The 14,454-nt window shown below is 39.9% G+C and overlaps 1 protein-coding gene across 2 annotated transcripts in view; it reads left to right on the forward strand.

Annotated features, from left to right (window-relative positions):
- The window catches only part of LOC142759584 (major facilitator superfamily domain-containing protein 8-like), a 75,859-nt gene extending 62,365 nt beyond the window's left edge, over window positions 1-13,494 (forward strand). The window contains exons 12-13 of one of the 2 annotated variants that reach the window (XM_075861914.1): window positions 11,967-12,097; window positions 13,285-13,494. In XM_075861914.1, coding sequence (XP_075718029.1) covers window positions 11,967-12,097; window positions 13,285-13,350 — 197 coding nt within the window. In that variant the 3' untranslated portion in view covers window positions 13,351-13,494. The remainder of the gene's footprint in view (window positions 1-11,966; window positions 12,098-13,284) is intronic. The other variant, XM_075861915.1, reaches the window with a different exon arrangement.
- The last annotated feature ends 960 nt before the right edge of the window (window positions 13,495-14,454 follow it).

Consider the following 14,454-nt stretch of genomic DNA (forward strand, 5'->3'; position numbering starts at 1 on the left):
GGTCTCCTACGGCTGATCTCGTGGGTACAGTGGCAGTACCCACGAGATCAGAGTGACCGATATATCCGTCTCTATGCAGGAACTAAATCCTGACTGTGGCGGATATATCTGTCATTAGTCGTTAAGAGATTAAGCAAATCCGACATGGATTTTTCAAAGGCAGACATCCGAGGCTAAAAGTTGGATTTCTGCTGCGGATATGCCAGCGGAACTGCACGCAAATTAGCCTCTATGATAATACAGTGGGGCTAATCTGCGGCTTTTCCATGCAAATAATGATCATGCTGTGGATTTTAAAAACTGCAGCCCGTTCGTTATTCTGCTCAGATTTTTTTCCGCTGCATGTGAATGGGGAATTAAATATCGCAATTATACTTTTGTAAAATATACACAATTATGTACTCGGAGTCTACATCTCTTTTAATACAAAAAGGTATAATCCCACCCTAGAATTAGCAGTTTGGCATTGCAGGCTAATAGATTATGATCTATAGTTACACCTAGACCCTCTCATTTAAGAAGGACTTGTCAGCCCTCCTGTTATGTCTGTTCTAATGAATACATTTATGTCTCAATAAATAACAATAGTGTAGCACCTTTTCTTATAACTTTTTGTGCCGTACTTCAATGTATGAACAAATTCATAACTGCGTTTTACAATTCTTCATGTCAAAATTGTGTGTCCCTACACAGTCTGACAATGTCAGCGCTGATTGGACAGTGCCAGACTGTGTAGGGAGACGCCCCATTGACAAGGGGACTAGTAACATCCCGCTCTCAATTTTTTCATACATTTCCAAGAGAAATAAGAGAGGAACCTGAATTGTTTTATGGGGAATGCAATTATTTACTAAAACAGACATGTCAGGAGAGCTGACAGGTCCTCTTAAATAAAAGTCTCCCCATCATCATTATTTTAGTGTTTATTATTAGTAGCAAGTGCATTTATTTTTAACCCCTTCAGGACTGAGCCTGTTTTGGCCTGGAGGACGAAGCCGATTTTTTTTCAAATCTTACATGTCACTTTATGTGGTAAGTGACTTTGGAATGCTTTTATGTATCCAAGTGATTCTGAGATTTTTTTCTCGTGACATATTGTACTTTATGCTAGTAAAAAAAATTGGTCGATAAATTAAATATTTTGGTGTGAAAAACACCAAAAAGAGAAAATGTGCAAAAATTAGCATTTTTTGAAATTTAAATGTATCTGCTTGTAGGACAGATAGTAACTATTTTGTGTGGTATTACTTTTTCATATATCCCATATGTCTACATTATGTTTGCATTGTTTTTTGAACATTCTTTTATTTTTCTAGGACGTTACAAGAATTAGGCCTTATTCAGACGAACAGGATATACGTCCGTGCAACGCGCGTGATTTTCACGCGCGTCGCACGGACCTATATTAGTCTATGGGGCCGTGCAGCAATTTCTCATATTTTCAAGAAAATTTCAAAAGGCTATTTTTTCAGGGACCGGTTCAGTTCTGAAGTGGCTTTTATATATTAGAAAGTCCCCATAAATTACCCCATTTGAAAACTGCACCCCTCAAAGTATCCAAAACCGCATTCAGAAAGTGTTTTAACCCTTTAGGCGTTTCTCAGGAATTAAAGCAAAGTAGAGGTGAAATTTACAAATTCGATTTTTTTTATTTTTTTTTAAATTTATTTATTTTTTTGCCAAAGTTTATTTGTAATACATTTTTTTCCCCAAGAAATGCAACTTAATATTTATTACCCAGATTCTGCAGTTTAGAAATATCCCACGTGGGGCCCCAGTGTGCTAATAGACTGAAACACAGGCCTCAGAAGCAAAGGAGCACCTAGTGGATTTTTTTAGAATATATTTTAGGCACCGTGTCAGGTTTGAAGAGGTCTTGTGGTGCCAAAACAGTAGAAACCCCCCAAAAGTGACTCCATTTAGGAAGCTACACCCCTAAAGAAAATTATCTAGGAGTATAGTGAGCATTATGACCTCACAGGTTTTTTGCAGAAATTATTGGAAGTAGGCCATGAAAATGAAAATCTACATTTTTTTCAATAAAACGTAGGTTTAGCTAATTTTTTTTTTCATTTCCACGAGAACTAAAGCAGAAAAAGCACCACAACATTTGTAGAGCAGTTTCTCCTGAGTAAAACAATACCCCACATGTAGTCATAAACGGCTGTTTGGACACACGGCAGGGCTCAGAAGGGAAAGTGCGCCATTTGACTTTTGGAGCTCAAATTTAGCTGGATTGGTTTGTGGAGGACATGTCAGGTTTGAAGAGCTCTCGTGGTGCCAAAACAGTAAAAATCCCCCAAAAGTGACCCGATTTTGGAAACTACACCCCTCAAGGCATTTATATAGTTAGCATTTTGACTCCACAGTTATTTTGCTAAATGTATTTTAATTAGTCTGTGAAGATGAAAATCTACTCTTTTACGAAATAATGTAGACATTTTTACTAGGAATAAAGGAGAAAAAACACCCCAACATTTGTAAATACGGTAGTACCCCATATGTGGTAATAAACTGCTGTTTGGACCCACGGCAGGGCTCAGAAGGGAAGGAATGGAATAGTTTTCAGTACCATGTCGCATTTGCAATTCACTGGAGGGACCAAAACAGTGGAGACCCTCCAAAAGTGACCCCATTTTGGAAACTACACCCCTCAATGAATTTATCTAGGGGTATAGGTAGCAATTTGACCCCACAGTTTTTTTGCTGAATTCATTGGAATTAGTCTGTGAAGATGAATATCTACTTTTCCAGTACATCCCTCATGACAGCACTACAGGAGGTTGCCCTCTTGACCTCTGTAGGGACAGGAAGACAGAGAGGTTAAAAGGCCCCTCCCACCACCCACTTGCCAGTGTTCTTCCTGTCCCCACAAGGGTCAGGAGCAGAGAGCGTCGCTCCTGTATTAGTGCAGGAAAGAAACTCGGGCAGGGGGCAAGATCGGGGGGTCCGTGCACTCCCCCTTCTCTTCCCCCTAAAGCCCAGTCTAACACCCCTCAAACGACGGGTCCCTTAGCTCCCTCCCTGAGACACCTACCGGAGGAATCCTAGGCAGGGTTCTGGTAGTGTGTGGGGGCTGGGTTTTCCCAAGCAGGCTTCGGCCGGGCCGCGGACCAGGCGGGGACCGGCAGCTCCATAGGCATGGACGCATCGGCAGGGATCCTCGCTGCACCGCATAGCAAGTCTCAGTCGCCGGCTATGGCGGCTGCACTCCAGGTACACGCTGGACGAATAGCCGACCGGAAATGACGTTGCACTACTTCCGGTCCGCGGCCATCTTGGAAGGCGGGAAATTCAAAACGCCCGCATTTAAAGGGACACGCACAGGTATGTAGTTAGAGCTGATAACTCTAACTTGGATTAATTTTTTTGTGGATTGCATATTGCATTGCCTGTTACCTGTCGCGGTATGGAACTTCCTCGTCCTGATGGAACTCCAGATATGTCCCAGGGTCACGTGAGTCTCACCCTTGGGGAAGGGTATGACCCCTTATGTATGTACACCATACTTTACCTACCTTCTGTTTTCTCTAGGAAAAAGATTACTCTCAGAGACAAACTGATAAAAAGAAGGTTAAAAAATGTGCGACTTGTGCAAAAAAATTGCCAGTGTCCCATAGAAAACAATTGTGTCAGGATTGTATTGCAAAAATACTAAAGGAGGAACAACCAACGTTCATGTCCGAACTTAGGACTATGATTCGTGAAGAAGTGGGTCAGTCAGTAGCCTCCCTCGCCCCTCCGCAAGAAACTCCCTCTCACTCCCGGGCAAAAAGACCGCGGATTGAAGTGGATCAAAAATATTGGCCTCCTTCTCAGGGGTCGGACTCTGAGCAGGAGTGCTATTACCTATCGGAGGATGAGTTAGAAGAAAGAGAGGAACTCTTGCCTTCAACTTCTTCCACTCAAGAGAAAAATAATTTCTTCTCTTCCGAGATGTCGGATACCTTAATTCAAGCAATACTGGAAACTATGGATATTCCCGAAGAAGACCAACCACATACCATCCAGGATGAGATGTTTGGAGGTCTAACGGAAAAGAAAACAAGGGTTTTTCCGGTAAACGAAAATCTTAAAAGAATGGTGACAACTGAGTGGGAAGATTCAGAAAAAAGGCTCTTCATTTCAAGAGATTTTAAAAACAGACTTCTCTTTGATCCAGAGGACACTAAGCCTTGGGATGAAATCCCAAAAGTAGATGTCCGAATCGCCAGGGTTGCTAAAAAACCCGCAATCCCATTTGAAGATTCCTCTCAGTTGAGGGACGCCATGGACCGAAAGGCAGACGGACTACTGAAAAGAGCGTGGGAATCTTCCTCTGCCTTGATCTCAACTAATATTGCGGCCACATCAGTAGCAAGAGCAATGTTTATATGGCTAAACCAGCTAGAGACCCATTTGATGATGAAGACATCACGACAAGATCTATTCGAATCTCTACCCTTACTAAAGATGGCAACCGGATTCTTGGTAGACGCTTCAGCGGAATCTATTAGATTTGCTGCCAGGAATGGGGCTCTCTCAAATGCTGCTAGAAGAGCATTATGGCTCAAAATGTGGTCAGGAGATACGAAGTCCAAAAACAAGTTGTGTTCTATCCCATTTACAGGGTCTCTGATGTTCGGTCCTCTCCTTGATAACATGCTGGAGAGTGCAACAGATAGAAAAAAGGGGTTTCCTGAAGAGAAACCAAAAAAAGCCCCTCAGTTTGGAAGATTTCGCCAACAGAGGGATCCTACCTCACAGAACTACAGCGGGAAAGGGAAGTCCGGTCGCTGGAGTTACCCCAAAGGAAAAAGGGGTCGAGGATATCTCCTTAACCCAAATAATTCATTCCAGCCCTCAAAGCAATGACGCCAAGAGCGTGGGGGGAAGACTCCTACATTTTTATCACAAATGGTCGAGAATAACCCAGAACCCCTGGGTTCTAAAGATAATAGAAGAAGGATACAAAATAGAATTTTCCTCCATTCCTCCAGAGAAATTCCTAATAACCCAGTACCAAGCAAAAGATCTTCATCAGATCCTTATCCAGGACGTCCAGAAACTACTCAGATTGAGAGCCATTTCTCCAGTTCCCCACAACGAAATATGCAAAGGCCACTATTCAAAAATCTTCTTGGTCAAAAAACCAAACGGTTCCTACAGGACAATAATCAACCTGAAGGTCCTAAACAAATGGTTGAATTATCAGAAATTCAAGATGGAGTCTATCAGATCGACTATTCCTCTAATAAGGGAAGAGGCATCAATGTGTACGATCGATTTAAAGGATGCGTATTATCACGTTCCCATCCACCCCGCGTACCAGAGATTCCGCAGATTCGCAATTCAGGACGGTCCTTCCATTCTCCACTTCCAGTTTGTCAGCCTCCCCTTCGGCCTTTCCTCCGCCCCCAGAATTTTTACAAAAATTATGGCAGAGATCATGGCATTCATAAGAAATCAAGGTATAGTAATTATCTCATATCTAGACGACTTCTTGTTGACAGCAGATACTCCGGCTATCTTAGTCAATCATCGGTCACCGGTTCTTTCCCTCCTACAAGAATTGGGATAGATAATCAACTTTCAGAAGTCAAGTCTTCCTCCCCAGAAACAGAAGGTCTTCTTAGGAGTACTGCTGGACTCCTCCCTTCAGCATTCCTTCCTCCCAAGAGAGAAACAAATACTCCTACTGGCAGAAGTAAGAAAATTTTTGGGGAAAGACGCCTGTTCCATAAGGGAATGTATGCGGATGTTGGGAATGATGACGTCTTGCATCCAATCTATTCCATGGAGCCAATTTCACTCCAGACCCTTACAGAATCTGATCTTATCCCGGTGGGAACGAAAACAAAACTCCCTGAATTTAAAAATTTAAATTTCCGAGACTGTGAAATCATCCCTCCTGTGGTGGCTCTGCACAAACAACATAGACAAGGGAGTCCCTGGAGAATGGTCCCTAAACAGGGAAGTCTTTCTTTCCCTAACCCGAAATTGGGGTTATCCACAAATAGACCTGTTTGCCACGAGGAAGAACACTCAAGTAGAGACATTCTTCTCCCTAAATCTCAGAGACAACCCATTGGGAGTAGATGAATTGTCCCAACCCTGGGACATGGATCTGGCCTATGCCTTTCCTCCGTTTCCTCTAATACCAATGGTATTAAGAAAAATCCAGGAAGATTTGACAAAGCTCATCATTATTCTTCCCTATTGGCCAAAAAGAAGTTGGTTTCCAATCGTACAATACCTAGCGTTGGAAGACCCTATCATGCTCCCAGTCAGGGAGAATCTTCTCTCCCAGGGTCCCTTATTCTTCCAGGGAATAGAAACTCTGAAATTGTCAGCCTGGATCCTGAAAGGCAGATCTTGAGGAACCACGGTCTGTCAGACGAGGTAATTTCAACTATCTTATCAAGTCATAAAGAAGTTACCTCTAAAATCTATCAAAAGATTTGGAAGAAATTCTGTTCCTGGCATGGAAACCCAGGACCAGACCCCTTTTCTCCCAACATTGCGAAAATCCTAGATTTCTTACAATCGGGATTCAAAAAAGGACTTAGCCCTAGTACCTTAAAAGTACAGATTTCAGCCTTAGGTAATTTTTTTAACACTCCTCTGGCTGAACATCGGTGGATCAGAAGATTCACCCAAGCGGTCTCTAAACTGAAACCTTCGCTAAAGAAATCAGTTCCTACCTGGGATTTGAATGTGGTGTTAACGACTCTTTGTGAGCCCCCCTTTGAGCCGCTCGACAAAATTAGTATGCATTTTTTAACTCTAAAAGCTGCATTCTTAGTCGCTATTACTTCAGCAAGAAGGATTGGAGAAATCCAATCTCTGTCAATCATAGAACCGTACCTAAAAGTACAAGAGGATAAGATCATCCTAAAGCTGGACTCTTCCTTTATTCCAAAGGTATCTACTGCTTTCCATAGAGAACAAGAAATAATTCTACCTTCCTTTTATCCAGATCCAAAAAACCAACAAGAAGAAAAATTCCATTGCCTGGATGTCAGGCGAACAATTCTTCAGTATCTGGATAGAACCTCCTCCTGGAGACAAGATAAAAATCTATTTGTCCTGTTTGGGGGAAAGAATAGAGGAAAGAAAGCCTCAAAAGGCTCTCTAGCGAGATGGGTAAAAACCACCATACAAGAAGCCTACAAGTCCCAAGGACTATGTACCCCACAAGGCATCAGAGCCCATTCAACGAGGGCAGTTTCGGCATCCTGGGCAGAAAGAAGAGAAGCCTCTATGGACCAAATCTGCAGAGCTGCCACTTGGTCAAGCCATCATACGTTTTACAAACATTATAGGCTCGATGTTCTGTCCGATACGGATTTAAGTTTTGGACGGAAAGTCCTTCAATCCATAGTCCCGCCCTGAGCATTATAATCTGGTATTGCTCCTGTAGTGCTGTCATGAGGGATGTACTGGAAAATAGCAATTAGACCTACTGGTAATTGTATTTCCAGGAATCCATCATGACAGCACCATTACATCCCTCCCTGATTGAATTCTGATTTGTGCATTTAACATGTCAGTTATTATCCCTAGAAATAAAATAGGGTTGCATCCATCCTGGTGTAGTAATTGAAAAACACTGGCAAGTGGGAGGTGGGAGGGGCCTTTTAACCTCTCTGTCTTCCTGTCCCTACAGAGGTCAAGAGGGCAACCTCCTGTAGTGCTGTCATGATGGATTCCTGGAAATACAATTACCGGTAGGTCTAATTGCTATTTTTTTTGGGGGAGAAAATTAGAGCTTTTTACAAGGAATAAAGGAGAAAAAGCACCCCAACATTTGTAAAGCAATTTCTCCCGATTACGACAATATGCCACATGTGGTAATAAACTGCTGTTTGGACCCACAGAAGGGCTTAGAAGGGAAGGAGCGCTATTTGGGTTTTGTCCCTCAGGGGCTTTGCAAATGCGACATGACACCCGAAAACCAATTGTGTAAACTTGAGCTCCAAAAGCCAAATAGCGCTCCTTCCCTTATAAAGCCCTGCCGTGTGTCCAAACAGCCGTTCATTACCACATATGGGGTATTACTGTAATCAGGAGAAATTGCTTTACAAATCTTGGGGCGCTTTTTCTTCTTTATTCCTTGTAAAAATTTATCATTTCTAAGTTTTATTGGAGAAAAAATTGGATTTTCATTTTTACGGACTAATTCCACTAAATTCAGCAAAAAACCTGGAGTTAAAATGCTCACTATACCCCTTCATTAATTTGTTGAGGGGTGTAGTTTGCCCTATGGTGCCTTTTTGGGGGTGTTTTCACTGTTTTGGCAGCACAAGACCTCTTCAAACCTGACATGGTGCCTAAAATATATTCTAATAAAAAGGAGGCCCCAAAATCCACTAGGTGTGCCTTTGCTTCTGAGGTCTGTGCTTCAGTCCATTACCACACTAGGGCCACATGTGGGATATTTATAAAAACTGTAGTATCTAGGCAATAAATATTGAGTTGCGTTTTTCTGGTAAAACCTTTTGTGCTACAGAAGAAAATGGATTTTCCGACAAAAAAATTAATTTGTAAATTTCCCGTCTACTTTCTTTAATTCCTGTGAAACACCTAAAGGGTTAAGAAACTTTCTAAATGCTGTTTTGAATACTTTGAGGGGTGCAGTTTTTAAAATTGGGTGACTTATGGGGGTTTCTAATATATAAGGCCCTCAAAGCCACTTCAGAACTGAACTGGTACCTATAAAAATAGGTTTTGGAGATTTTCTTGAAAATGTGAGAAATTGCTGCTAAAGTTCCAAGCCTTGTATCGGCCTAGAAAAATAAAAGGATGTTCAAAAAACGATGCCAACATAAAGTAGACATATGGGAAATGTTAATTAGTAATTCTTGTGTGTGGTGTTACTATCTGTTTCACAAGCAGATACATTTAAATTTAGAAAAATGCTAATTTTTGCATATTTTCTCTGAAGTTTGGTGATTTTCACAAACAAATACTGAATTTATTGATCAAATTTTTCCAATAAGATACAGTACAATATGTCACGAGAAAACAATCTCAGAATCGTTTGGATAGGTAAAAGCATTCCCAAGTTATTACCACATAAAGTGACACGTCAGATTTGAAAAAATTGGCTGCGTCCACAAGGCCAAAACAGGCTCAGTCCTGAACGGGTTAAGTACCATTTAATGTACTGGGAAACTGAAAATAAAATCCTTCGCAGGCAGAAATTGGAAAAAACTGTGATTCCTCCATTGTTTTTTGGGTTTTGGTTTTTAATGCTTTCACGGTGCAGTAAAAATGACAATTACATTTTTTTTTGCAACTGAATACAAGTAGCGTGATGTCAAATTTATATAGTGTTTTTTTTTTATATTTTGCTACTTTTAGGCCCTGTTCACACTGAGCTTTTTGACCTGGAAACAGCAGAAAAAACACTCGCGGGAAAAAGAAGCGACATGCCCTATCTTGAGGAGTTTTCCGCCTCAAAAAGTCCATTGAAATCAATGGGAGACGGAAAAAACGCTGTGAACGGCCAGCACGTTTTTTGACGCGGTTTATGACAAATACCGCTCGCGTTTTTTTTCCTTTGCCTGTTGAAGAACTAGATTAAAAAAAACACGTCAAAAATCGCCTGTGGTGCAAAACCACTTAAAAAAAAACGGAGCTGATTTTTACAGTCAGCCTAAAGTAAAAACTATGTGTTGAAAAAAAAAAAATGTTTTGTTTCACCACATTCCGAGAGGCATAACTTTTTTTTATTTACCGGTCGATTGAGAGGTGGGAGGGCTTATTTTTTTGTGGGACGAACTGTAGTTTTTATTGGTACCTTTTTTTGGTACATACAACTTTTTAAGCAATCTTTATAAAATAGTTTTTTTTCACAGCTAAGGTGACCAAGAAACAGCAATTTTGACGTTTTTAAATTCTTGATTTTTTTACGGTGTTCACCCTGTGAGTTAAATAATGGTATATTGTAATAGTTCGGACTTTTACGGACACAGCAATACCAATTTTGTGTAGGCTTTTTTAATTTTTTTACATTACTTTAGAGAAAAAATGGGAAAAGTGTTGTTTTTTTAACATTTAAATATTTATTTAATTTCATTTTATTTTATTTACTAGGGGACATGAACCAGCTGTCATTAGATCGCTGGTTCAATACAGTTGTCATTTTTACTGGCTCCTGTAACAGCGCAATCGCTATTCCTATCCCCTAGTCCCGGTTGTCAGCTGTAATACACAGCTGACACCCGCAGCGTATGGCATGGGCTCAGTGCGTGAGCCCGCACAATACATCACCCCCCATCACCACGACATGATAGCGAATGGTGCAGAGTGAAAATTTACATTTTCCACTGATATGCCATTTTAGTGCACAATCAATATGTTGTGCCACTGAAGACAAATACCTCATAAAATATTAAGCAATGCCATATATGTGGGCGTAAACTGCTGTTTGGGCACGCTGCAGGGCTGAGAATGGAGGGACGTCATTTGACTTTTCGAGCGCAGATTCTGCTTGGTAGTAGTTCTGTTTGGAGTTTTACTGATATTTCAGTTTATAATATGGGGGCATATGTAAGCTGGGCGGAGTACATCAGGGCATAATAAGCGGGTATAATAATGCTCTGCACATTTTGTGTCGCCATATTCTGAGAGCCAGAACTTCTTTATTTTTTCTCCACTGGAGCTGTGTGAGAGTTTATTGGTTGCGGGACATCTTTTTGGGGTACATGCGTTTTTTTTTTGTTTTTTTTATCACATTTTATTCAATTTTTTGGCAAGCAAGGTGACCAAAACAATGTTTTTTTTTCTCGTTTTTTTTACGCCGTTCACCGTGGGCTATAAATGACAATTTTATTTTATTCTGCTGGTTGATACAATTACGGAGATACCATATGTATATAGATTTTTTTATGTTTTGCAGCGTTTGCACAATAAAATCACTTTTTTTTATAAAATTATTCATTTTTTGTGTCGCCATATTAGGAGAGCCATTACTATTTTATTTTTCAGTCAAAAAAGCTGTGTAAGGGCTTGTTTTTTGCAGGACGGGTTGTAGTTTTTATTGGTACTATTTTGGCATACCTGCGACTTTTTGATCACTTTTTATTGTATATTTTGGGAGGGGTGGTGACCAAAAAAATAGTTATTCTGGCATTTTTTTTACTTACCGTATTTTTTTTGCGGTGTTCACCGTGCGGGAAAAATAACATTATAGTTTTATAGCTGGGGTCGTTACGAACGCGGTGATACCAAATATGTGTACTTTTTTTAATGTGTTAATTTTTTCCCTATAATAAAAGACTTCTTATAGGGGAAAAAAAGGCATTTTTTGTTTTTGTAACCTATAAATTAAATTTTTACACTTTTATAGAACATTTTTATTACCTTTTTTGTTTTACTTTTTTTTATTTTTTTGTCCCACTAGGTGACATGAAGACTGGCAGGTCTGATCGCTGCTAGAGTACATTACAGTACCTACGTAGTGTAATGTATTCTGTCATTGTGACGTGACAGAGCCTTTGGCTGGTCCTCATAGGTTTCCGTACATGGCAGCCCGGAGGCCATTGTCTGGTTTCCGGATGCCATGGCTAACATCGGCAGCCCCCGCAATTTCATGTGTGGGCTGGAGATCTGCTCTAAACTCCTTAAATGCGACGATCGCAATCGACCGCCGCATCTAAGGGGATAATTGCCTAAATCAGTGGCGATGGGCCGCTGATCGGCAACATTGAAAGCAGGGCGGACGCCCTGCACAGTTAACCGCCGCTGCGGTGTATCGCCGCATGGCGGTTAACTATCAAGGTCCAGTCGTAACTGCACGTCAAGGTGCGCAAAGTTACTGCTCACCTAGACGCGCAGTTACGTCAAGTTTCGGGAAGGTGTTGATGGAATATGTCACACACAGAAGGCTGAGCAACATTTATAGGTTGTACCTTTCAAAGATGGACACAATTATAGGAAATTACATAAACATTTATATTTTACATGTCATCATTTTGTAGGGTTCAATCATGGACTACGACGATCAGTCGGTGGTGTAGCTACGATCCTAGGACCATTGTGGGCAGCAGGTTTAACACAGAATCTGTATATTATGCTGGGAACAATGATGGGTCTGCTTCTTCTAATCAGTGTAAGACACAGAAGTATATCCTATTATTAGTTAGTAGCAATGAATAAATATAGTCTTGTCTCACGTTTTACATTTTATTTTAGATTTCTTTGATTTAATAGGGTTCTTTATTATGTGCAAGTTGATTTAAGCGCACAGTGAAATTTCTCTAATCTCGCATCAAGTAATCCAGAAAGACTGATAATCCGACATTTATTTCCAACACAAAACTTTAATGTGTCGTTTCACTAGATGCAGCAGACATGGCGAAAAATTCCGCTGATAAAGGAAATATAGTTATACGAACATATTTTGTGTTTGACACAGAGGATCCAGCAAATATCTTATAGAAGAACTCCAAAATAAAATGCAGACAGGCAGGATCCGCTCTCAGCCGAGCGGTCAGTTCAGCTGAACTGACGGATTAGACTGAGAAAGAACGATACATCTTCTATGTATACAGGATACACAGAAGCTATATCATATACAGTAAAAAAAAAAAAATAGTAAAAGAAAATTTGAAAATTGCTTAACACACTTATTAAAAAAAATTTAAAAATCCTTCCAAAGGTGTACATAGCCTTTAAGATTCTCTGTACTGCCAAGTGAGATTTAGATAATTTTCTATGATTGCCTGATAACCTGCAAAAATTTCTAATCCAGCACCTGTCAAGATCCCATTGATGCCAGATCTACTGTATTCGTTTTATCTTTTATAGTGCAGGGATTTTCGATATCCTAAAAGTCTTTGCTGGTTGTAGTAGCTGCACTTTTTTTTTTAGGCCGTCTTTACATGGAGCGATAATTTCTATAATGCATCTGAGAATTTCAGATCATAGTTATTTTCCTTATGTGTATATTATATTCATGATCATCCAATAATTATCTGACCTTCACATTTATTATCACTACAATTGTGTAGAGCTCAGGCCAGTTTCCAAATAATCATTATCTGCATGTCTATCTGATTGAGGGGGATTCGGATTAACCCCATCTAACCTGGAAATTGAAAATATTCTAGATGCCATTCATATTGTACAAAAGAAGGGGTTTTAAACACCAATATGCCAATTATTTTTACCACATATGTTAAGAATTCTGTTATGAGAGCTAAGTGTATTCACACAAATAACCCAACTCCTGTCATGGTGCTTTTACACATTCAATTTATGTCATGAACAATTAACCTATGTCTTTTTCTCTGTCAGGTAATGGCCATTATATCGTACAAGTACCTGGTAGATCCTGCTGCATCAGAGGACCAATCATCATGAAGAACATCCTGTTACTTTTGACTAGGTTACCATGATGTCGCCCACAAGTTGAGTTAGAATAGCAGGAAGACCTTAATGTCTTCTTATTGTAAAAAAAAATAAGAGTCACAAAATAAATGTTCAGATTTTCTGTGATTGCTTCAACATTGCTTGCGACTTTCTCTCAAAGGGAAACAATGAATCAATGCTGCAATTTTACCGTGATATGGGGGTGACTCTATAGAGCCCTAGTCTTACCCTTACATCATTTATAAACACTTGTGTAATTCGAGGTCTGTAGTGAGACACATCCCAATCAACACCTGTTAACATTAGAATTGATAATTTTGGTTAATTTGCTGTGATCTTCACATAAACCCCATAAAAGACCTATACCAACCAAAAGATATGTGAGTCTTAAATTATCTGAATATTGCTCTTGACATGTTTTGATGCTCACACTTGCAGTAATCTTGCAATAAAGAGTAAATAATATTCCAGCGTGCTAAGGCCCTCTATGGCGGCACATTATATGACATTGAGGCACTCTGTGTGCCTCCATCGGGCAGCATTTACCTTCTATGTGAAAATACTTCCGTAATGTATGTACTGGAGCACGCCCCAATTGTTTCTCACAGATTCATATGGCGAAAGCCTCAGTGTTCCTACCTATAAAATCGGAGGCACACGGAGATACAATATGGGCCCATAACAATAGGGCTGTGTGTATGAAGTTGTTCATTTTAGACCGTAGCTTCTATTTATGGGAAAACATAATAGCAGATTTTATCAGGATCTAAAATCCACTCCATGTAACATATTTTTGTCATTTTCTCTGGTTAGTATCGAGCATATTTTATTTGTTTTGGCTCCGTTACTACGTTTTTCTAAATAATTTTAAGATTTAATATGTTTTATTTATATTAAATTAAATATTATGTTATAAGTACAATAAGGATTGTTCTGGGATATGTTGGGTTACTTTTTGGAACTTTTTAACTTCTTTCCCAGCTTTCCCATAAACATCCAGGCTGATCCAGGCATGCATGGTTATTTTAATAAGAGCCACTGCCAAATACCTTCAGAATCGCTTATCTCCCGTGGGAATAAAGGATCGGCATTTTG

This window comes from Rhinoderma darwinii, chromosome 4, assembly GCF_050947455.1.
Source record: "Rhinoderma darwinii isolate aRhiDar2 chromosome 4, aRhiDar2.hap1, whole genome shotgun sequence".
NCBI classification, from domain to species: Eukaryota; Metazoa; Chordata; class Amphibia; order Anura; family Rhinodermatidae; genus Rhinoderma; species Rhinoderma darwinii.